We start from the raw sequence: 25742 nt of genomic DNA on the forward strand, positions 1-25742 counted from the left end.
AGTCAGTCAGATGGCAAGTGGGGAGATGCGGTTTGCTCAGCTCTTCTTCCTTCAGAACTAGGGGGCAATTCTGGTGAGGTAACCCCCCTGGGTTCACATCTATGGCCACGACATTTGAATGATTCCCAGCTCTTTCCTCCAGGGGTGTGAATGAAACCAAGCCCGTTGAAGTTTTTAAAAATACAGTGGAAGTGGAGTAAGAGTGGGAGCAAATGCGGAGGGGCCAGTTCAGAATATCCACACGTCAGTATAATTTCATCCTCTGTCCTGAGGCACGATAGGTACTGGGTATAAAGAAAGCGTGAGACGCACTGATGGAAATGGTCTGCTGAAGTATGATAGAGCAGTCGAAACTGAGCACAAGTTTTATCTTGAAAAAATTCTTTCTACCTAACTGGGAAAATGAATGAAGCAGATGCAGACTCCTCTTGACTTGTTTCTGGCATTGGGTGTGGACTGTACATTTTCCTAAACAGCTTTGCAATGCATAAAAATATATCCTGAGAAAGTGTGCTTTTACTAGATAGCTTTAAAATACATAATCACTTGTCCTTAGAAAGTTTGCAAAAAGAGAAAAATGTTCCTCATATAACACAAATTATCAGCCACCTTCATGCTAAAAACTTGTACATGGAAGTTTGGCCCAGAAAAAAAAAACGTTTGAAGAGTAGCTTCTTTAGAAATGATTAATTTTGATATTCCACAGACACAAGAAGATTAATAAAAAAGAATTGAGATTTTACAGATGAGGAAAACCAGAGCTTCCCTGAAATCCCTTATCAACAGAAGAGGTAAAAAAAAAAGGGGGGGGGGAGCAAAGAGAGCTATTTAAAAAGAAGTAGTATTTGATATAAATATTCAAAAAGGGAAAACCTTGGCTGTCATTTCTCTTTTCACCCTTTGTCATGGCCGGGGGGACAACCCCCATCCTCACCTCTGTCTTCTCATCTCTGCAGAGCATATCGAATTGAAGAAAAGCACCTGGGACAACTTCAAACTCTTCTGTCTCAAAAATTTTAAAAAAAGGAATTTACCCATCAACCCCTCCTTTCTCTCTATTCTGGAGAGCGAGGCTCATACATGAGACACTTAAGTGCCTAATTCCTTTTGGCGTTGGAAATGCACTTCACCACAAACCTGGAGAACTGTCACACCTGTCCAATGTGATGCTTTGAAGGGACACGGGCAGTGGAAAACCACAGTAAGAAATCGCTGTTTGAGATGAGGTCAAACACGCCACCACTGCTCAATTACTCTTGCCCCGCCCCCCCAAAAAAGACCCAAATCTACTCAAGCCTCCCGATCTACCTACCTGCACATAGAAAACACAGACGATCGATGGAGGCCCAAAGTTAAAAGGGTGCAAGAGGAGGCAATCTGCCAAACCCAGACTGTGGGCATTTCTGCTGACCACTTGACCTGCTACGTCCAACCAATCAAGAGAGGAGAACACAAGAGGGGGAGAGGGTGGGAAGGACAGTTATGTATGAAAGAGACTTGAGAGAGGACAACCAACAAAATACACCAGAACCAACAAAACAAGTCTCGGCACAAATGTGCACCGTACACAAGGACGAGCCAGAGACAGTCGGACGTTGCACCCTAGAGGACTCAGGGCCCAAAGAACCAGACACTTCCTTTAGGAAGCCTCAGTGGTCACACCAGAATGCTTAGGTTTAAAGCTTTAGTAAGTGAAAATAGAATTTCCCTGCAGCCAGAGGAATTTCAGGACTCATTTTCATATCCATTTATAAGACCCACCTTGGAGAAATGAATAGTAATGGATTATCCTTCTGCACGTATTCAGAGCTGGCGGCAACCTAGCCCAGCTACCTCTAGTTCCACATGAACATTACTTTATTCTTCGCCTGAGTGTGATAAGCTAAGGGCACTATTCAAATAAAATTCAAAATTCTGCACAAATAGTATCAGCAATGCCATCTAGTCATTCTCTTTTCTGTGCCTGTGTAATTTAATCTTTTATCATGGGAATATAACAAATCAATATATTAACAACCAAAAGATTAATCTGCTCCTGAGCATATAAAGAGAAAAGGCAAAAAAAGAAAAAAGAAATTTCTTTCCCTATCTCAATAGAGAAAGTAGAACCTAAAAATAAAACAACAAACTTAAATTTGATTGAGCTAAAGGAAAACTCGTAAGTAATGCCTATAATCTGATAATTCAACGGTATAAAATTTCCTCAGAAGTATAGTCTATGGAAAAGAATCATCTATATTTTTACTTTAAAAATTTACCTTTCTCCTGCCTTCAGATGTTTCATTTCAGGTCAGATCTCAAGAAAACTATGCATTTTTTACTTTAACAAAAACAATATATTTTTGTGTCCATTTTAATGAAAAATTGCACAATGGTAATAATTTTAACTACTGCACCTTTTAATGAACAGTTTTCCAATGGGCATTAAAAAGAAGACTTTCCCCTCACTCCATCCTTCATTTATTTTCTATCCAAGTCTCACTCATCTCTATGGCATCCATCTCTGCATCATATCTGGAAGGGAAGAGGACTCACCCCACTCTCATTAACTCTGACTTTTTAAATTATTGAGTATCTCTTGCTTTGACTGCTCTATATCCATCCCACCTTCCTCTGATAATACAACCCTCTTTTCCTCTCGGGGAACCACCCTTCTGTTATTCCACCCTCAGACTCCAGGGATGAGTACATACTTTGGTCCGGGCCAATCAGATCACTGCATTTTCTAGCCACATGACCCAATCCAGGCCAATCAGAGCCTTCCCTAGGTCTTTCACTGGAGAAAACCACCAGAGAGGACTTCTCCTTGAGCTGTTTTTGCCTCAGTAGAGACAACCTGCCTGAACCAATACAGAGAATAGAGACAAGAGACACTGAAAGTGTCCTAATGACACTGTCTGAACTCCTGAATCCAGACACAGGGTTTATAAATACAGTACACTAAGCTGCTAAATTTCTCCTTTGATCTATGCCAGTTACAACTGGGGTCCTGCCACTGTCTATCAAAAAGTCCAGATGGATATGTAATCTCACCATTATCTAAAGGTAGCTGGATTTATCTTTTCAGCAAACATCACAACTGGTCCCTTCAACGTACTGCCTTCAGGAAGATGCCCATTTGTCTCAGCCGTGCTATTATTACCAAAACCTGGTTTAAATCCCTCTTCTGAAAGTTTCTGTATAGTCACAACTCATGTCTCCACTTTCCATGCAGCCTAGTCACTGGCCACTGTTCACTAGGGGACACTGAATGGTTAATGCCCTGACAAAAATGCGTGTGTAAATCAGTCTGTATGAACCATCGAGCCATCCTCACCGCTGAAATGGTGCATAAACCTCCTCCAGCTGACCCTTTTCCTCTTATTTCACACTCAGAGCAGAGCTAAGAGATATTGTAAATCCAGTTTCTCAAAACTGTTTGGGAAGAACATAAGCCCAAAATATCCATTATGTTTACCACTGGCCCATACTATGTGGAAGAATATGCTTTTTTAATTTTTTATTTATTGATTTTTAGGGAGAGAGAGGGTAAGAAAGGGGGGAGGGAAAGTGTGAGAGAGAGACATCGATTTGGATGCATTTGTCACAATTAATGAACTAATTTTGATAGACTTTCTCTGAAATTAACTAAATGACTCTAAAGTTCATCTTAGAATAAACAAGAGACAGTAGCCAGAAATAGTTTTTAAAAAGTATAATGCTACGGAAATATCAAATCATTGAACAGACTATAAAGTTATAGGAAAATGGATAACGAGAGTGCACCCGCAACCTCAGTACACTGGAATGATGCTGTAATCAACTGAGCTCCCCGGCCAGGGCCAAGAATATTTTTAGGCACGACTTCCCCTCCTATGTCAGTGCATACACACACAGGAAATCACATGCTCACAAACCACTTCATCAGACCATGTAAGAAATACCTGTGTCTCTCCTTACATGTGGTCTGACATGGAGGTGCTAATTCGTCCAAGCCCCAGTTTGATCTAATCCACTGGATTCTCTGTCCCCAGTGTTTTGCTCCCTGGCCACAGACTGCTGCCAGCTCTACCCCGAGAACGGGGGCCCCGAATCCATGTGACAGATGAAGGCTGCATTTCACACAAGTTCCCAAAGCCTCCCACCCAGCCTGCACACATATTTTTGAAACAGAAAAAGTGACTCAAATACGCTCAGTTAAAAAATCTCCTCCCTAAAACCCCAGCACCCCGCACCGAGCTCTTAAGACTACAGTCCCTGCTGCGTCTCCAGCTGAAACGGAGGCTTGCAGGTGTGAAGGTTGAGTGCAGAACGGTCTTTCCACAGGCCCCGCCCTCCAGACCGATGTTAGTAACGCAACAGAGTAAACTGTGGTGAAGACACCAAGAAACACCTGCAACACACCCAAAGGAATCACACCCTCAAACGCACTCTCTCACACTTGGAGGCCAGCAGCATCCTGCTAAAAATCTTGAAAAGGAAGAAATTCTAAATTGGGACATCTGACATAGAACAAAACTCAAAAAAAGGTTGAAAACATACCATGTTCTTGAAGAAAGGATTAAATTTCTTTTCAAAAGCCAATCTTGTCCAAAGCTTATTTTTAAACCGGATGCAATCCAATCAAAATTCTAATGAAGACTTTAAAAAATAAACTTGTTATTTCAGGACAATTTTAGATTTACAGAAAAATTTCTAAGATAATACAGACAGTCCCCCTACGTCCCACACCCAGTTTCCTCTATTATCAACATCTCAGTTGGCAAGGTGCATTTGTCACAATTAATGAACTAATTTTGATAGACTTTCTCTGAAAGTCTTAGGGTCATTAACTAAATGACCCTAAAGTTCATCTTAGAATAAACAAGACACAGTAGCCAGAAATAGTTTTTAAAAAGTATAATGCTAGGGAAATATCAGATCATTGAACAGACTATAAAGTTATAGGAAAAAAAAAAAAACACCAGTCTGATACTTGACAGCAAGAGCCAGATGGATCAAAAGAAGAAAACAGAGTCTAGAAATAGATCCAAGGAATTCGATAGGATCCAAGAATTGATAAAAATCAGTAAGAAAAAAGACAGATTATTCAAAATAGTTTGAGGACACTGGCTGGTCATTCAGAAAACACATCAAGGTGAAATACAACTGCCAAATAAATGCAGTATGAATTAAATGTTTAAATGGAAAAAGCAAATCAAAAAATACCAATAAGTAAATACACTTAAAAAAGAATTTTGGGATGGAAAAAATCTTTCCAGGCATGATATAAAAGCCCAAAACTTGAAACTAAAACTTAAAAGTTGAAACTTAAAAAGCCAAAACTTGAAAACTTGAGCCATTATTACTCAAAAGCAGCCATGGAAAAGACTTAATACAATTACCTTTTTTTTTACAGTGTGGTAAGAACATTTAAGAATTTCCCTCTTAACAACTTTCAGGTATTTAATACAGTATTGTTATCTATAGTCACCATTCTGTGCTTCAGATAAACTGACAGAGATGGTAACTAACCATTATGTAGGTAATCATTCTGCAAACCCCTATTGTGGTAATCATGTTGCAACATAGGCAAACATGCTTCAGATAACCACACTGTACATCTTAAAATTATATAATGTTATATGTCCATTGTATCTCAATAAAGGTGAAACTACATGTAACAAAAAAATGCATGAACTGACATCTATATAAAAAATTCTGACAGAAAAGAAATTTATAGAGTTAGAACACAAACCACAGAAAAGATGTGCAGTAAGTATGACAAGCAAAGGGTTAACATCCTTTCAAACAAAGAACTCTTGTAAGTCAATATTGTTACTAAATGAAGTGTCCTGATTCCTCGCTGACTGGGAACACGACCTGGCTCACAGAACCTCTGCTTTCTCAAGGACATTGCTCCAGTGATTCCATCCCCTCCCATCCATTCTCAGTTTTTTTTCTTGTTTTTTTTTTTTGTGTGTGGGGGGGGCGCGGGGGTTGCCTCTTCTTGATTATTCTCATCAGAAAACAAATATGTAGGTTCTTCTTTATAATGTTTTGGTATTGTCTGAATTTTAAAAAAATAATAAGCCTGTGTTACTTTCATGATCAAAGGGGAAAAATGTTTTCATTTTTCAATAGACTCACCATCTTAGCCTTAAGAACACTACATCTGTGGCTTTACTTTTTAAATGAAGAGTTAGAAATAAATACATCCAGAATCAATGAATTTGTTTGCCTTTAACAGGGGGGAAAAAACTACTAAAATGCATAGTAGCCCTTATTTCAGATCAACTCTTATTTGGATGACTTTTTTATGCATCTAGCTTCTATATCAATGTTTTTCTAGCTAAAAGTGAGGGGGTCTCTAGCTAAAAGTGAAGACAGGGAGAAAGATGAATGGTGAATGGAAGGTTTCAGAAGGGACCAAGATGGGATCAGACATGAGAGGTCCAAAAACTCCTTTAGTTCATGCAAGAGATCCTCCACTCATCTGCTACCCTCTTCCCCTCAAACACACACACACACACACACACACACACACACACACACACATGCACACCCCTCCACCAACAGACTGGAGTCCTCTTACAGCCCACCTCTTCCCCCTGTGCTGAGCACACCAAGCTCCTCATTTCCAGGTTGGCCCCTTCGGCACCACCTGAACTTTCTATCTTTCCTGCTCAGCTCCCTCCTTCTCCTGAATGGAGCAAACCTGTCGTTTTTCCTCTCCTTTACAAGAACAAAATGACTCCTTGCTTTAAAATAAAATAGGAAGATGGTATGGAGACGGTAAGTCTATAAAGGCCAAAATATTTTTTGAGAGGTTGACAATATTTTCAAAAAGTCGATGCCCTCATGAAGGTTGAAACTGCAATGGCCTATTAGCTATGCATTTGCTGAATCAGATCTAAGCAGAATCCAGTCACTTGTTAGAAAATGATACAAAATGTACGTGTATGCATAGAAAAAGGTCTAAAAGCATATGCAGCATAATATTAACAGTAGTTTCACTGGGCTATTGTGAGGAGAGTTATATCTTCCCCTACATATTTGTATCTTCCAACTCTTATATAACCTATACATAATTAAATAAATCAATTGATTACACGCTAAAGGAAAAAATGGGAAAGGTGAACAATTAGGGAGGAGAACGTGGCAGCAAGTAAGTGAAAAGTGAAGGCAGAAAAGCTACTGAATTCGTCCACTCAGACAGGAATAGAGGACGCAACTTGAACTCTGAGTCTCCATCTCCATCCTGAAAGGCCCGCAGTCCCACGCTCTGTTCCGTACTAGGGCTAAGAGCACCTAGCCAAGTCCAATGGAAGATGAATGTAACCATTTATTTAAAGGGAGACCATAAGGGAGAACTCAACTTTCTGCCGGGGGTGGAGGTGGAGAAGCACACTCAGGAATGCTGGTGTTCACAGAGCTGCTTCTCTCCACCTTTGCTTTCGTGTCTCAAGCTCCAGGAGTCATTTAAAAGCAGGCTATGCATTTTCAAGAAGTAAATCTCTTGGACGAGTACCTTATGTTCATGAGCTGGAGAGGGAAGGTGCTGGGCTGTGTATCGGAACTCCCAGCCAGAGAAGACAGCTATCTCTTTTGGCACAGGTTCTCGGGGATGAGACCATGTCTAGCGGGGATTTTCTCCAGATTCAACAGCCTTGGCCCCACCAAACCGCGCAGCTTTGCTTGCACCATACATCACTCGTCACGAGGCTTTCGTGTTTCCTTTCAAGCATCCACAGGTCAAATACTGTGTGTTCCCAACAGTCTGTGAACTTCTTGGACCAGCAAAGGGACATTCATTTTGCTCAGCACTCCTTCACCATTTCTATTGTGTTCCATTTCCCACTCCCCCTACCCACATCCCCAGAGAATAACTTCTTCCTTGTTTTAATAACTTGGACCACAGTCAAGGTTGCTGTGTTTCTCCATTTTGCAGGATATTTTCTTCGGGAGAGACAAAACAGAGGCTGACAGAGTAGCCAAGGCTTGTGAGCAGCCTTAGAAAAACCAGCAGCCATTAAGGACACACAGAAAATAGTTTTCAAAAAATAAAAAGCAGGCAACACCAAGGCACCATAAACAAAATTATTCATAAAGGTGGACTAATACTTAAAGATCGTCCCTGGCAATTTTTTCCTCTCAGTGACCCACTGGAAAAATCTAATTTCGTTTGTTTGTGGGTGAGGTCAAGGGTCAGAATTAAGAAAGGAGTTTCATAAAGTATCCTCTCTTTGACTTGGAATTGCAATACAATGATGTCCCGTGTGAGGTCATAAAAAGAATTCTGGTCCCAAGGAGCAGGCAGGGATTAGACAATGAGGAAAAGGAGAAGGAGACAAGAGTAAAACGGTGGCGGGAGCATCCGGCCCTGCCCCTCATCCATCAGGCTTTCCTCTCAGGCACCCCGGCTCTCCCTGAGACCCGGCCCCGCCCACCGGCCTATCACCGCTCCCAGACCTCTAACCAGAAACGTCGCAGTGCGCTGGTTAGGCCAGGAGGAAACAAACCAATTTTTTTTTAAATGAAAGTAACATTGTCAAGGAAAGGAGACATGAACAAATATTTAGTGGAAGTTAGTCTGAAGTACATGATCTTTTAATAAAAAATTGATAATACTCCATTTTTATGAGCAATGTGGGAATCATATCTTCTCCAAAAAACAAGTGAAACCTCCAGTTTTCCTGTTCTACATCCACCTTGTCATCAAGGCTTTCTTACCACTGGTTTCAAAATAGCGTCAGGGCACCTCTTACAGATTAAAGCAAAAGATGGGTTTTTTTCTCTTTATTTGTCTTTGTATCTTTTCTGAAGCGTATTTTCAGTGTTCTTATATAATGACAAACCAAAGTAAATGTGGTATTACAGAGAACAATGACGCCAGAGATTACGTCCCCTCTGGGGAAAAACCAAACTTTCTACGGGAATGACAGACTCCACTGAATCCCGTTCTCGGCCGCTCTCAGGCCTGGAGGAAAGAGCTAGGGAGTCATCATCCTCACAAGCTAAAAGAGAGGCAACCTGTGGGTCATTACCCACCCGTGGCTTGTAAAATCTACCCACATATAACCACCAGCATGTGAAAAATGATATGGAATAAAGTAGAAAACGTCAGTATGCACAGCATAGACCAAGGGTAAGCGCTGTTTTTGGAAACTTCCTGTTGTGTGTGGGTGTGCACATGCATGTGCGTGTATTGGATCTCCGTGTGAGAGGTATTTCTACGGTGGTCACAATCTGAAAGCTCCAGAAACTCTAATCTAGGGCTCCAGAACCTACAGTCAGACAGGCGAGGGTTTCAGCATGGCTCTACCACTCCCCACGTGAGCTTGATTAGGTGGCTTAATCTCATCAGCCTCCTCATCCGAAAGATGGATGTGACCACAAACCTAGGACTGTCATGAGATCAGAAGAGGAAACACAGGTAAAGCTGCTCACACGACGTCCAATACTGTTAACACCCATCCTTAGACCAAAGTTCCATTCACAGATGAGAGCAGGCGTTGGCCGGGTTGCCACATGCTCTGCAGGGACAAATCCAGCGTGAGAGAGTAGGTTAGCAAATTAGACAACCGCACACCTGTTTGGCTCTCCCAAGAGCTGTTCTTCTGCGAGACTATTGCAGCCACTCGAACTTGTGATACAGCTCTCTGAATGAAGTTAGTATTCTAGAAATACATCTCGATTCCAGAAATCCTGTCTCAAAATGTAAGCACCAGCCCTATGAAAAAACTGGTCTAGGTTTCTTTCTCTTCTGTGGAACTGAAAAAGACAAACCATTCATACTTGGTGTTTCATCCTACAATATAGCTTCTGACTCCCCAGCAAGGGACTATTACCACATGTCTAAAGACCTTGAAAGATGTCAAAATTATCTCAACTGTGGACGGACCCAGATTCAAACAGATGCCAAGATTCCTTATCTGTAATTTTTGTAATTAAGCAAAAAAACAAGAAAAAAGCCCTGTACTCCAACATGAAGAACTTTTTAAAACTGTAATATACACACTTCAAAATCATGTTCTTTCTATTCTTGGCATTTAGTTTGGGGAGAGACACCGAATTCTGAGTGGAGAAGGGAGAAAGAAAGGAAGAGATCCAGAAAGGGACAGTAGGACCAAGATGCCAAGACATTTAAGACAAGTTAGGAGGAGGTAGATGCTGAAATTGTCAGCATCCCCTTCCTTGGATGCAAATGGGGGAAGAAAAGAATCAAATCAACAGGAAGCTTCTTATTTGGGGGTCTAGAGAGAGGAAGTGGAGATTTGGATAAAAAATTGGGGCTGGAGTGGAGAGAAGGGTCTAACAGTAAGTCTTAAAAGATTAAAAAAAAAAAGATGAAAAACAACTCTGCTGGTTACTGAAGGACAGGACTGAGCCAACGAAAGGAAGGAGGATGAGAAGAGGGAGGCTGGTTCTGGTGTTCAAGCAGAGAAAATGAAGTAAAAAAAAAAAAAAGTTACAGAATGTCCCAGGGTGTAGGTTCCAGGACTGAGGAAGACACAGATGTTTGAGAAGGAAAAATTCTTTGCAGGAAGTCTGGCACCCATAGACTTGGGGTAAAAATTAAGTTCTCCCTTCGAGATTTAAAGGTAAATGGAGAAAATGCAAGTATGACTGAAAGATCTGACTGATCGAATGGCAATATGTGTAATGCCACAAATTTAGCAGTTTATGAAAGTCATGAAGAAATACGCGGGGTTCCTACTGCATCATTCTAAAAACTATTTTCCAGGAGTATGTTGATGAGAAGTGTCGCCACCTCCATTTTCATCCATAACACGTCCTCGATAAGTAAGAAGCGGAAAGAGAGAGATGACTGGGAGTTTCCCATCGCAGTGCACCCATGGCTATCCTGGTTACCCATCGTCAGTCCTAACTCCTGCATCGCCCCCGGGCACCACCAACGAGGCCTATGCCAATTGCCATCATTGCATTGTCCACTCACTTGCTCTGCCCTTCTGTCCATTTCACTGAGCTGGAGCTCCCAGCAGCAACTCTAGAAGAGAAGAAGAAGTGGGGAATGGGGAATGGAGCATGCATGGCTCTAGAAGCCCCCCTGAACCCAGAATCCAATGAGAAGCCACCGAACACACAGAAATGTGAAGGCAGCTGTCTGGTGCAGAGTGCTGAGCTGAGCCTCCGGGCCCACTGGGGCTGACAGTGGGGTGAAAGGCCCCACAGGGAGGCTGGAGGAGCCTGGGCTTCTGGAATTAGATCGGGGCTTGGAGTCCCAGCTCTACCACTTCATATGATGTGAATTTGGGCATTGAACTCTCTGAGCTTGAATTACTTCTTTGGAAAACAGGGTACCAGTACCGGGGCCTCATAATGTTATTAGGGAGACCTGATGAGGTGATCTACAAGATCACCTGATAGATCACAGGAGCATCCCAAGGGTCATATCCAACCGTCTATCACCCAGACTTGTTAGAAAGCCGAAAGTACGTTCTTTCACTGTAGAAAGCAAGTCCCACTTGCTTGTCTTTGTTCATTTCCAGGTGGAAAGAACTGCCCCTACCTACCCAAGCTCGATAGTTTATGTTCTCCCCACTATCGTTGTATGTCAACTGTGAAGCAGCTTGTTGGTGCAACGAGGTATGAGAACAGTTGATTCTGCACTGTCCAAAGCATTGTCTCTCAAATATAAATTTAGATCCTCAACTTTGTAAATGCAAAGCACTTCTTGCTAAGTTATGTAATAGATAACATCTGTGGTATCACTAGCAAAACATAAACATTAAACAAGGTTGAACAGACACAACTTCGAAGAACTCTAAAAAATTTCAATAAGTAAAGGTCATGTTAAGGTTTCCCAATATTCTTAGCTCCCTTGTTCCAAACAAAAGCATCCCCTATTTACATGACTGAAAATTTAATATTTGAACACAGCCCACCAACTGGCGGTGGGAGGAGAACATGTGGACACTGAAAAGAGCATTGCCCATTCTTCTAAAACGATACTCTCTCCAGAAGGTATAAGCACCTTTAAGACGGTTCAGACGGGCCTTGAGTTACTGTTGAAGGGCAATGGAGTAGAGACAACCTTACCCCTTTAATGTGGCTCCTAAGTTCATCTGATTCCAGGTCATGCATTCAAGCTGGGAGGTCATCTGGTATAAATTGTCACTGTTAGAGAAACATGCAGAGTTAGAAACACAAAACTGCAAAAATAATAATAATAAACATGCAACTGCCTCTTCAAAAAAACAATGGCATTTTAGCTTCCCTTTACCCTAAGAGCCTCCACATTCTCCAGGATGACCGAATGCACAAGTCTGAAATAATTTCCATTGCATCCCACTGATCTCCGCACAGTCAATCACTTCATACACAGCAGAAAGTATGGGGGGGGGGTAACTTGGAAGCCTTTAAAAAAACTTACTATGGCAAACATTGAAGTTTCTGAAGAGGTATTACTAAACCTTTGAAGGGAAGAGGTTAAAGGTAATGAAACTTCGAATGGCAACACAGGCTGGATAACTCAACATTAAAGTTAAAAGCCTGGAGCTGAAAGTAAAAAGGCAGCAGATTAATTATTCGTGAAAAAGCCATTAATTTGCTTTAATCAAAAGGATAGTGTCATGTGGATTACAAGGGCCTGAAAAGTCAGAGTGATGGGTGGTGGATGGTCCAATACTCAAGCATGTGACAAGCAAAAGAAAGAGGATGATAAACTCTACGTACAACTAAAGGAATCATTTCCTATACATTTTATAATTCTGGTACAAATAAAGATAGCTTTTTCCTAAAAGCCCCCCAACCCAGTTCCAAAAGTGGGATGAGGGAAAGCAATGGCTGATCATTTACATGAAGACCCTAAAGGAGAAATACCCTATCACGTAAGCCAATCAAAAGTTATTCTTCCCCCAAAAAGTTGTTCTCTCCCTTTTACTTTGCACATCCAACTCTCATAAACATCTTTATTACATGCGGCTTTAAACGTCACTCTAAATGCATTAGAGGTTTCTCTCATCCATTCCCTGAAATAACACCCCTCTCCAAAAAGCCTGCAAGTGCAAGTCTTTTAAATATCTCTATTACATGTGTTTTCATTTTTATTTATTGACTCATCTCATGCCTAAAAAATTAGCACATACACCATCAGGTATATGACCAAGCTCTATTAGGAATAAATGTAGTCCTGAACTGAAATGGTTAATTGTGAAATTTGAAACCCAAGAGATTAATGGTTTGTTTGGAAGCCCTTGGTCTAAACACATTACAGAAGAAAATTTCACTCTACCTTCCTGGCAGAGGTAAACAAAGGCTACGAAGCTTCCAATATCTAATGTGCAATATCAAATTGCAAATTGTGGACAATCTCCATCTTGTCACCGTGTTCCTTTGGGTTGCTTCATCCATAGGGCTGAAGCAACACTGAAGTTTAATTAAGAGAAGGTGCTGTGGAGCCAACTAAACTGGGAACTTACAGCAACGCAGAGTAAGTGAATACAGTGCTCTCTCTTGGCGTAGCTTGATAAATCATGGTCAAGCCCATCTGCCTCTCATATAATCACTCTGAAAATTATTTGGGACTCCTTAGTGGCGGGTCCACAGGATAAGGAGAAAAATCAGATTCCAGAAGGGAATTTTACATGTGAAATGAGAAGTGACTTCAATCTCAAAGTATGTGTAGTTTCATTAGTCAGTGTATATCTGGATCCCATCATTCATCCCCATGTCTGACTGGCTATTATGCTACTACAATGTCCTACATATCAATGGGGGAAAAATGATTAGTTTCTCCTGCAGCTTCCCTGGTTTGCAGCAGCGGCCGGTGCTGGTCTGTGCCACCGTGTTTCTCAATTCCATGAATTCTTGCTGTAAGGCCAGTGTAATTAATTCCTGAAGGACCCCGATTTTTATGAGAAGTGCCAGCCTGCTAACACAGGAGAGTTTCTTGAACTTTCTTTGGGTTGACAGTTCATTAATAAGCAGCCTCCTCCGCAATCTCTACTGGTTTTTGTTCTCTTGCGCCTTTTCATCAAGCAATCCATTTATTAATCTTGCCATTAATCTCAGCCAACAGGCATTGTATTCCCCAGGCAGCCCTATATATTTGTCACTGGTTTTTAAAAATTGTTCACCAACTAAAATCACTCAGCTCCAGTTGACAATTCTCCTAGGTCCTATTGGGATGTGGGATCTTTCTGAAATGATTTCATCCTCGCATAAGACTCAGAAAAATCTTAATTTTTAAGAGGGCTGAGAAACAAGATGAGCGACAGAAGTTTACATGGGGGTTAATGAGTCCCAAATACCTGACTTTGTGGTTTAGGGATTTTCTCATAGATTTCAAAAATAAGCCAATAGAGTCCTAAGGGTCACTAGAAAGTACCACAAAGAGAAAATGTTTTTTAAGGACATTTTCTTGGCCCCCCCATAAAACAAACTTTCTTAAATACAAGTTATGTCTTACACATCAATATCTTCCTAGTAGGCACTTAATAGATACTTTTCACCGCTTTGTCCAATGTGGCAGCCACTAAGTTACATGTGGCTACTGAGCACTTGAAATATGGCTAGTGCCACATGTTGAAATAAGATTTTGACTATACTGGGTTAAAGAGAATATTTCAAAATTAATTTTATTGTTTCTTTTTTATGTGGCTGCTAACAAGTTTCAAATATATGGCTTGTATTATGTTTCTGCTGGACAGTGCTACTTCTATAAGTTTTAGGATCTTGAGCCAATGAAGCAAATCAATTCAGCTCACTGCACCTCAGTTTTCTCATCTGTCTAATGGGAATATTAGTCTCAATCAGTTTAACTTCACAGAGATGTGGTAAAGCTCGAACAATGGCTTTTTGAGGACTAGACAGATACAACATTTTAATATTTCTAATCTAGCAAATTTTGCACTGCACTTATGGATTCTTCACAATAACTTTGTGAGGCCAGTATATTCATGGCCCCCGTTTATCAAAGCAGGGCCCAGACAGGTGCCTGCTGCTGACTTGCCCGATGCCCTGACCTCCACCCTGCCCTGCACCTTTGAAAGCTTCAGGCATCATGCGGCCCCTGAGCCTGGTCTTCTCACTGCCATTTAAATAATAGTAATAATAATACAGACTCGAAGAGTCTGGAAGTGGAAGGGAACACATGCCAGGAAGCATAACCTACTCTGTCCCCAGAAAGTTACAAGATGCAAGATGCCCAACACATCCTCTTGAGCTCACTAAGGACGGTGTGCCCAGATCCCAACAGGAGCCCCGCCTCTTGACTGCAGTGGCCCTGAGAGCCCAGCTTGTAAATCCTCAGAAGGAGAGAGAAGGAGAAGGTGGGGTAGGCAGAAGGACTTGCAGAAAATCCCCAGCTACTCATAGGTTTCCTGAGACCAGCGATAGGATCAGAGCACAGTTTTAACCACATCCTGCCTTCTGTCAACCGGGGGCTCCTCGGCAGCTCAGCCAGGAGGCTCGACTGGCACAGTTTTCCAGCTGGAAGCCCATGACAGCGATGACAATCACTGCTGCTGGGGAGAGGACAAAATGTGAACTCGAGCTAAAAAGACTGGGCCCAAGCCTGCTCGGGGCTCTGATCTCTTTGGGCAATCAGTCAACACCCAGCTCTCATCATGAAAACCCACACGAAGAGGCAGCACTGGTCAAAGAATATATGGCTCCTGACAAATAAGGTATCTAATTATTAAATAACCGCTGAAGGTGTCAACCACCTCATTCCCAGAGGAGATCAGATAAGCAGACGGCTTGGCTCAGAGCAACCACAGTGGTCACGTAGGCATTTTGGCTCCCCCTCTAACTCTGTCCATTCGGAAGTGAACTCTGAAATCGCAGGCTACCAAAACATATCCCCAAAGTCATGGTGTCCTTTATATTTTTTAAGTAGGTCTTTAAAAAAAGACACTTATTTCCTATGTAAGAAATGTTTGAAGTTGGAAGCAAGAGAGAGAGAGAAAAAAACTTCTATAACTGGGATTAATGCAAGCTGGAGTCAAATAAAAGGAAGTCAGTCCTTGCAAAGAGGGGAACTTAAAAGGAAATCGGTAGTAGATCATATAGTTTGTTTTGGCCTGGACTGCAGTATGACTGAGTTCTTGACCTCCGTACAGAAAGAAAGGAAGAAGAAAACCCTCCGCTATTATCTGGACTTGAACTCCTCCACTCTTCAAATGCATGTGTAACTCAAGTACATTTTCATCTTTAATTGTGTTTACTATATTCAGTAGAACAAGGTAGAAAAGATCTTAGCGCCTCTGAAATAGAACCACCGAACCCGGTTGAGAGTGGAGTTACCTCTGCCCGATGGTTGCTAGCTGACAAAGTACAATCTTTTTTTTCCATTACAGCTTACACTCAGTATTATTCTATATTAGTTTCAAGTGTACAGCATAGTGATTGGACAAATCATACACCTTACAAAGTGGTCCCTCTGACATTTCCAGTATCCACCTGGCCCCAGACATAGTTATTGCAGTATTATTGACTATATTCTCTGTGCTGTGTTTTACATCCTTGTGACTACTCTGTAGCTGCCAATTTGTCCATCTGTGCTTCTTCATCCCTTTACTTTTTTTACCCAGTTCCCCAATGCCCCCCCCCCCCGCAAAGTAACATCTTGATGAAAGAAAAGAGTTTGTCCCTGGGATGATTTTTTTAAGCCAACAGGAAACAGGCAAACATAACCGGCATTCGTGATCAGAATTCGTGTTTCCAGCGTTTGCTGCGATCTCTCTGGCCCACGCCAACAGAGAGTCTCGGTGGCTTCGCCTCCACCTGATAACCAAGGCTCGCGCACTGCTAAGGCTGCAGCCAGACTTCCACGCTGCCCCTTTGCTGCGTTCTTCCCTCTGAGGCGCCTTGGAGGCTGCCTTGTTGAGAAATTTCTGCCCAGCAGGCCATGGTGAATAATTATTTTACAGTCAATCTCTTGGTATTGTAATTTCTCTCCAGCTCGCCAGTTAACCAAAGAAAAACCCACTGGGGATTCAACTTCTATTAATAAACACTTGGTCAGCAAAAAAGTTGAAGGAATATTGAAACTAGGTTTCCCCCTCCCTGGAGACAAGTCCAGTGCAAATCTTTGGCTTTGATAACAACATGCACCGACCACCTTGGAAACCACTCCAGACTTCCTGCCTTCCTGCTTACCTATGTGAGAAACACATACCAGTACTGTCAAATAAAATCTGCACATCGTGTGAAGTGTACTTGGATACACAAGTGAAAGAGGCAGCATAGGCATTGATTATGATTTTATTCCCTTGGACATGAACTGTCCTCCAACTGACACTGAAGTCAAAAACTAACTTAAATAGGGGATTGTGAACTTGCCACTGACCTGGATTCCCCAGAAACTCTGGGGCTGCTGAGGAAGTTTCATTTCCATGAAGGACAACCTACTGGTGGCAGGCTCCACTGTCAACTTCACCATCGGTGAATCCACATTCAGGTAAAAAGTCAGCCCTGGCAGGGCGGCTCAGCTGGTTGAGCATCAACCCGTACACCAAAGGTCAGGGCGACCAATCACTGTTTCTCTCTCACAGCAGCGTGACTCTGTCTCTTCCCCCCTTTCTCCATGGCTAAAAAAATCAATGAACATATCCCTAGGAGAGGATTTTTTAAAAAATAGTCCCATCAGCAATTATTGTCTCTTGAACTGCTAAGGGGCATAAGGAAACATTCTCATTTATATGAGTGGCACAGTTGTTAAAGAAGGGTATGGAAACCACAAAGAAGTATAAAAAGAAAGAGAAAGAACTAGAATGCCTCAAAAGAGAGTGTGTATGGGAATATTTTTCCAACATAGTGCACAGAACTCCTTTTTAAAGTAGCTCCGAGAATCGAGCTGTGCAGCGGGCACATTCAGGGACCAGAGGTCAGCAACCTCGGAGGAGGCAGAGGGGGCTTGCGGAAGAGGGTCAAGGGAAGTGAGCGGGGAAGGTCCAGCTCGCTGCTCGTTCCACATAGAAATCAGAGGGAACATTATATTAGACTTAAAAAGGGTGGGCTCTTCTTCTGTCTCCCCTCGGGGGAGCGTGGGGTCCAACATTCGCTGGGACCTTGCCCCTGAGCAACCAGAAAGCTGGGTGGCCCTGGGAGCGGACATTCCCCCTGGGTCCAGGGACGGGGAGAAAGGTCTCTGCTCTGGATTTCTTTAGCTGCCCAGGACTGAACTTCACCAACAGTCATGTCCAGTGGTAAAGGCAAAGTTAGAGGAGTCCACAGTTGAAAAGACAGAGCTGCTTTGTTAGTTACGACTTAAGGTGAAAGTTCAAGTTGGCTCCAACAATACTCACTGGGGAAAAATAGTGCCCCCAACCCACTAAGTGCTTACCATTGAAAGGTACGGGTAAACTAGTGGACAATACGTTACTTTCACAACCGTGGGAAACAAAGCCCTTTTTCTTCAGGGAGACCCAGGGAAGATGCCACCTTTGGAGAGAGAGAAGGGCCCTTGGGGAGCAGGAGAGGCAGCAGGTGGGTGCAGTGGGTAGGAGCACAGATCCCGGGGCCTCACCCACCGGACGTAAACGCCAGCTCTGCCCCTGACTGTGTCGCACTGGGCGAATTCACCTCCGGGGCCTCAGTTTCCCCCTCTGTGACACGGGGGTGATAACCTCACAGGGATGATACCTCGAAGAGTTGCCACGTGATTAGATACGTCAATACTTGTGCACTGCTTAGAATGGTGCCTGGGCGAAAAGTTTACATGAGAACTTGCCACTGGTATTCATCAGCAAAGGCATGGACTGTATAAGGAGAATATTCCGAGTGGAGTAGCCTGGTGACCCTCAGTGACCCAGAGCACAGACGGGTTTTGAAGTCAGAGATACTGCGGATCAAGTCCTGGTTCTGATTATCACTCATTGTGCGAGCCTGGTCAAGTGACTTGGAGTCTCTAAATCTATTTCCTCCTCAGTAGAATGCAGTTTAGAGCATCCACTTCATAGATTAATCAGGAGAACTAAATGAATGAACTGAGAGTGAAGCACTCAGCACAGGCAGGGATCACGCACTAATAAATCCTAGTCCCTGTGTTACAGGGACTCAAGCTTTCACCCAGTGTGATCATGGGCTTCCCTAAGGACTGGAATCTAGTTTCATAAGCCTTAGGGGCCTAAAGACAAAATTCTACCCACCTGCAACATGTGGCAGGGAGGGGTGGGGCAGGGAGTCAGGGAGGGTGGGGAAACCATCTCCTGCCACTTCCCGCAAGTTGACTGGGGGCATTTTCTACTCAGTACTGTTTATACCGACACACAAATGTGTGTGGCTGCAACACTTCAGGTCTGTTACCTGAGAGACAGGACAGAACTTACCACGTTTCTCTTCTTGTAAATTTCTCTCCTGACGAGTCGAGAATTCTGAGAATTTCCTCAAAGCAAATTCACATTGTGCACTGCTTATTGAATGTCTGTATATGTACCATTATCTTTCCTTCGTGCTGGGGAAGAAGACTAAATCCAAGTTTGGGGAACAGCGCTTTGGGAAGAGGGGTGGGGAAGAAGCTGGGCAGTCTGCCTCAGAGGGTCAGCTGCAACGAGGCGAACAAAATACAAGCAAGCCTTTCCCACAAGCTCCCAATTTCAGACAGAATAGCACCACTGAATATCAAAAATCCAAAAGTCAGGTTATTCAGTGATTAGTGTTCAGTCCTATATTTTATGCTTTTTCAAACATTGTGTCCCCCAAAGCATTTAAATAACTTTTCAGACCTTTTTTTAGAAATCGGAAAGAAGAAAATGACACAACCGTGGTGACATCGATGCACAGACCCAATCTTAAAATGTCCCTACACCTGTCCATTCATCACTACTGTGGGAGAAGTGCCTGATCTTTTTTTTTTCAATTAAGATAAATAATTGCACAATTAGTTTTGCAGCATCAGGCAAGGTTACTGCAGAGAATTTTTTAAAGCAATTTGCTTAAACGTCATGTCAGATGCCTATACGGTTCTGTCTTCCCAAGCCACCCATCCCAGAGAGTTGAGGGAGAAGAAGGAAGGGCTCCACGTGAGGCCCCCGCCAGACTGTTTCTATGAAAAGGGCACACGAGGGCACACAGTGGTCCCCAGACGGTGACAGCCCGAGGAGAAAGACTTCGCCTCTTTCAAGGAGAGTGAACAGAAGACACCAGCTCTCAGAGAGAAGACAGGGCCTCAGCCGCAGTGCCAATAAACCTTCTAGTAAAAACACCACCACCAATAAACATTTAACATTTATTAAGTACTTGCTACACCAGGCTTCTTTTCCTAAACCTAAACCTTCAAGCTTCTTTTCGTGATACCTAATTATCATCTGGATTCCTGCTTTATTACTTCACTACCTGAAGCCTCCTGGACCAACAACTGTTGTAACAGGTGGATAGAAGTCAGTTACTGCAGATACTGTGAAACACCTGTTGGCACAGCTACTTAAACGGTGCACATTGATCACGTGTCCTTCGGTTCGAAGTACCTGATCTTTGCTCAGTGATTTGAAATCTGGCGACGTTAGGGTGGATGGAGCTCCACAGACGCAATCAGTACAAACTTCAAGGGAACAAACTCTATTCCTACTGGGGTCACAGACTCTGTTTTAGGAGATGTTGCTGCTTAGGAAATGTTCTGTAACAGGAGAAAATGGTGTTTTGCGACACTTATAAAAATGAGAAGCAAAAAAGTTATAATTATGCATTAGGTTGACCAAAAAGTTCCTTTGGGTTTTTTTCCATACAATGGCTCTATTGTCTTTAACTTCATTCAAAGAATTTTGTTAGATTGTATTGTAGCAGCTGTCACAGCAGCATGCATTTTTTAAAAACTTATCAAAATTAGTGAATCTTTGTGTAGCTATTATAATGCTGAAGATAGGAGAAAACATGCAACACTTATGCTTTATTATTTCAAGAAAAGTAAAAATGGGATTGAAACACAAAAACAGATTTGTGCAGTGTTTGGAGAAGGTGCTGTGACTGACGAAAGGCGTCAGAAGTGGTTGTGAACTTTCGTGCTGGAGATTTCTCGCTGGACGATGCTCCAGGGTCAGGTGGACCAGCTGAAGTTGACAGTGATTAAACTGAAGCATTACCTGTGAACAATCAACACTATACCATGTAGGAGACAGCCCACACACTCGAAATATTCAAATCAACAAAGTTATGGGTGAAAATGAAAAATGTGTCTTTTATTTTACAGAAAAGCCATACAGACTTTTTGGCCAACTCAACAGAAAGGGCAAATGGATAAGCAGGTACGTCCAAAAGATGAACCTGACAAAATTGCTTTATACAGTGGCCGATTAGAAACCGGACTAGGAAACTGTGAAAACTTTATGTATAGAATGCAATTCAAGTGACTTTTCCTACTTCTATAGTAATCTCAAATGTAGCCCCAAGTCAAAATCCACCCCAGAGACTCAGAGTGGAGAATCTCCATTAAACCAAGGCTTGTGATCAGTTTATCCCTGACTCCAGTTTCTGCGGGGAGGGGGTGGCTCAGTCTCTCTGATGGGCCCTTTCCTGGTGTCCCACAGGGTGGGTTTATGCTTCAGAGAAAGGAGAGCAAGAAATATGTGTAGCTGCACATCACTACTGAACCAGACTCCAGTAGCTTCTCAGTCCCCAAGTCCCAGGGGTATCCTGGCTCATCTAAACAGCACCCACTCAGGCATCAGGTCTTCTCCACCTGGAGTGAGGCACCAAGCCGGGGTCAAGGAGGGAAGAGCACGCCATTTCAACTGCACGCCCAATGGCTACTGGGGGAGTAATAGCAAAGCCAGTCTGGCAATGCACAGAAGCAGCTCTTCAAGAAGGGGAAGAGCACCTCTGGCCAGTTTTGCTAAATGATCACCACAGAGAATGGTTGGGGATTCTGCATCCATTCCGTTGACCTGACCCAAGCAAGGAGGGGAGGAACAGAGAGAGCAATGGCAGGCTTGGGGCAAAACAGTGGGCCTGCGATGAAAAACTGAACCGGATTTGAGCTCGGAAGGGAGAATAGGAAGGTGATGAGTTGTGACCTCTTCATCTCCACCTGTGCAACTGCCTGCATTTCTTTGCCCCCTGTCTCTTTCTAGAGCCCTAAGTCAAAATCCACCTCTAATTCCTAAATCAAAATCTTTTTCTCTGAAAGAAAAGGGAAAAGAAAAGGAAGGAAGGAGGAAGAGAGGGAGAAAAGGAGGGAGGAAGGAAGAATGGAAGAAAAGGAAATGGGGAGGGGAAAAAAACGTGATCTCAAATCCAAGATTCGATTAGATATGCCGGATTTTCAAATCAAAATAAAAGGTTTTCGAAGCCCACGCAGCTCAGGCATACAAAAGCGGGAAAAACTCGGCCCCATACTTCCAAGGGACAGCAGAATCAGACCAGTCCTAGGCTCAATTTCACACGCACACCGCGACTTGGGGACGCGCCACCTCGGGCTCCGGAGCACAGCCTCCTTCCCCTCCTCCACCTGTGGGACTGAAGGTCCCCCAGGCGCGGCCACTCCCCCACCCAGTCTCCCAGGGCAGGCGCTTTCCTTCCTTCATTACCTCACTACCTCCTTCCCTTGACGTCAGCCCCGGGTCCTGGAGCGCTGGGGAGGGAGGACGGAGACTAGTTTGGGGGCAGTCGGTATCAGGGTGGCCGCAGCGCCGGGGTGAGGGGTAGGGGTGGTACTGAGGCAATGCGCGCCCAATCCCGGGCCTCGAAGGCGGCGAGCGGCCACCGCCCCCCCTCCTCCCGAGCTCCCCGCCAGGCGCAGGCCGGTGTGTGCGCCAGTTACTAGGCAACCCTATCGGAGACGCGGGATGCCGGCCAAGTTCACCCAAAGTTGAAGAATAAATTTGAGGGAGAGTAGGTGGAGGGTGGAGCCAGAGCCGAGAGGAGGCACGAGGGACAGGAAAAAAGCTTCGAAGGAAAAGAAGCTGCCTTCCGCCTCCCGAGAACAGGAGAGGGGCCGGCGCAGGACCGCTTCCCCGGAACGCATCCCCCACTCGGCAGCGAACGGCGCGGGCAGGGCGCAGGCAGCCCCGCCGCTCCGCAAGGGTGCGCGCCCTCGAAGTGGTCGCACAGAGGTCTGGCCAGTTGGCCAGTGGCCGGAAAGGGATTTGCAGAGTGAGAACCGCGTGGCAGTGGACTCCGTGTTTAATCTTTGGTCCCGAGGATGCTAAAATCCTCCCAGCAAAGAGCCCTTGAAAAAAGTTAACTTTCCAAAGCGCCTCTCTTTCTTGTTCGGTTCCAAACAGTAACCGCGCTCATTTATATTCAAAATAAGAATCAGGAAACGAGGAAATCTATTTCTCTCAATCAGAGCTTGGAGGTCTGCTTTAATTTCCTCTAAGTAGCCGGGCGGGCTGAAAGCGTCGTTTGCGGCCCACACCCTGCACGCCCTCCGGCTTCCAGGGACCCAGACACCGTGCCCAGTGCCATCCTACCTGCTGTAGGGCGTCCTCAGCAGCAGGGCTTGGCTGCCGGTGCAGCTGTCGGTGGGGGTGTGGCAGCCATAGACGGGGGGCGGCACGGAGTACTGCTGCTCACCTGCGGAGAGCCGGGGAGAGCCGAGTGAGCGCGCCCTGAAGGCCGCGGGGTGCGCGGCGGCGGGCAGGGACTTGGAGAGGGCAACCTGAGCCGGGCTCCCAGGCTACGCTGGGGGTGAAGGGGCCCGGACGCCTGGCGTGCGGAGAGGGGGAGTCCAGATCGGAAGGAGCCAAGCTTTCCACTTTGCGTTTTCTTAGAAGTCACTACCTAACGCACGGAAAAGACCCTTGGGACATTCTCAGATTTGGTTGGGTGGAGCAATGCCTAACGTACTTTGGGGGAAGGGAGGAACAGATCTTTTCTTTTTCGTTGAGAGAGTGGGCTAATTGTTTCTAAAACTCCCTTTACACGTTCTCTTCTCTCCTCCCCAGTTTGCCGTAGGTGGGAGATTCACCGGGAGGGGCGGCGCGGACGCAGAGAGGAGGACCCCCACACCACTCCCGCCCGCTTACCCAGGGAGCCCTGCTGGCCCATGGGGTCCTCGTGCTTGAAGGAGTGGTTGGGGAACTGCGCCGCGTGGTGCGAGGGCGTGTGGCCGTAGCTGGGCGTCCCGTCGAAGGTGACTGTGCTGTAACCTGCGGGGCGGCAGAGGGAAGAACAGCGTCAACGGGGAGACGTGGACGGGGCGCGTCCAGACCGGACCAGACCCGGTGCAGAGGGGCTCCCCGGCCGCGCATTCGGAACCGCAGCCGAGGGTTGGGTCGACCCACCGGCCTCTAGTGCTATGGGCGGGAAGGCTGGCCCAAGCCCCGAGGTATGGCCCCAGGACCGGCTCCCCGCCCGACGTCAGGTGGAGCCCGGACCTCCCCTCCGTTTCCCGGCTCGTTCACGCCCTTGCCTTCCAGGCCGCCCGCTGCTCCTGGACGGAACCTCAGGCGAGGAAGTAGGAAAACCTCCAACCACTCGGCGGAGAAAGTTGTTCTCCCCCAAAACCAGACACCGCGGCTCTCGCGCAGGGGCAGCGCCGGCGAGAGAAATGAATCGGCTCGACTGACCCCGCGCTGACTCGGAGCCGTAAATCAGGGGCTCGAGCACTAACTTTCATTAATTACTCGGAGCCAGTTGAACGGCATGGGCTTTAAATGGGGAGAGTAATGACCGAGTAATGTTATCTGTCTGAGGCTGGGCGACCGGACACCATGACACCCCGGGCCCTCGGGACAGTCAGGGAGGGGGAAAGAAGGGGCCCTTCGCGTGGGGCACACCAGCCTTGACCCTGCGTGCTCCCCTCCCCCCCTGCGAGGACCCGTCGCACCCAGCGGGTCCGATTCCGACCACAAGCGCGGGACCAGCGTCCTCCAGCACCAGGCCTCAACGCTGGACCTCACGGCAGCGCAGGGGTGCTCTGCCTCAGTTTCCCTTTCAAGAAATCGAAGGCAATGCCGTCTGTGTTCTTCCCCAACGCTCCGAAGGTAAGAAAAAACAATAATGTGATGTCTCCGTTGAAAAATGTAGTCTCCTCCTATGATTAGTGATTTTAAACTACTTGAAACATATGTCCCTCCAGCTTCTAGGAAAAGAGTTGTAGCCTCGGGGGAAAAGGGCCCCGGGGCTGGGAGGAGGGTGGGTCCTGGGCCCCGGGACTCAGTGGCAGGGCCCCCCCATCTCAGGGGTCTCTGGCCTGAGGTCCAGGCCACGAGATAAATGAGATTGGCGGAGACGCTCTCCACGGCTCCCTGTAGGACCACCCGGCTGGCCCCGGTCCCCCACCCCCACCCTTGCTCCTGCGCTGGGTCACCAGACCCCGCTTAACTCTTGGGACTGGGGTCCCACAGTCCTCAATCCCTAGGCATGGTCCCTCTGCAACAAGTGCCTCAGAAGACAGGCTGGACAGAGAAAGGAGGCCATTGCCCCATCTTTGAAACAGAACCCCCCGAACGGACACAGAGCTTCCACGGGGCCCACTCGGGGCATGTGGTTTGTCAGAGTGGGAGGGAGGGTTGGGGCAGGTCTTCATTACCGGGCCGTACAGAGCGAGCCAAGTGTCAGGCACCAATAGGCGCCACAGGACGACGGTTTAGGAAGCCACCAGCTCCTACACTTTGCACGACCCGGAGGCCTGCAGTTCTCGCCTGCTAAGTGGGCAGAGATAACCCCCGCCCCGCTGTCAGGCGTGGGTTAGCGCGCTGGGGCTTCCAGGCGCTTCCTTTTGGGAGCGGAGGCCGGGCTCTGCAAAAGGCCTATCGATCAGCTTACAAACGAAATTTGGCTCCTAGCACCCCATTTTGCAGAGCAAAGGCCAAATTTTGAAAGGGAAAAAAAAAAAAAGAAGAAACGGAAGCGACAAAGAAATTGCCTCTCGAGGA

The 25742-nt window shown here is 45.3% G+C and overlaps 1 protein-coding gene across 1 annotated transcript in view; it reads right to left on the bottom strand.

Annotated features, from left to right (window-relative positions):
- The window catches only part of WT1 (WT1 transcription factor), a 48437-nt gene that overhangs the window by 17814 nt on the left and 4881 nt on the right, over nt 1–25742 (bottom strand). Inside the window, exons 2-5 of the mRNA XM_037128216.2 lie at nt 23889–24011; nt 23334–23436; nt 12022–12099; nt 10919–10969 (exon numbers count right to left, since the gene is read on the bottom strand). Coding sequence (XP_036984111.1) covers nt 10919–10969; nt 12022–12099; nt 23334–23436; nt 23889–23910 — 254 coding nt within the window. The 5' untranslated portion in view covers nt 23911–24011. The remainder of the gene's footprint in view (nt 1–10918; nt 10970–12021; nt 12100–23333; nt 23437–23888; nt 24012–25742) is intronic.

Source organism: Artibeus jamaicensis, unplaced genomic scaffold (genome assembly GCF_021234435.1).
Source record: "Artibeus jamaicensis isolate MK-2021 breed Jamaican fruit bat unplaced genomic scaffold, CSHL_Jam_final contig_797, whole genome shotgun sequence".
NCBI lineage: Eukaryota > Metazoa > Chordata > Mammalia > Chiroptera > Phyllostomidae > Artibeus > Artibeus jamaicensis.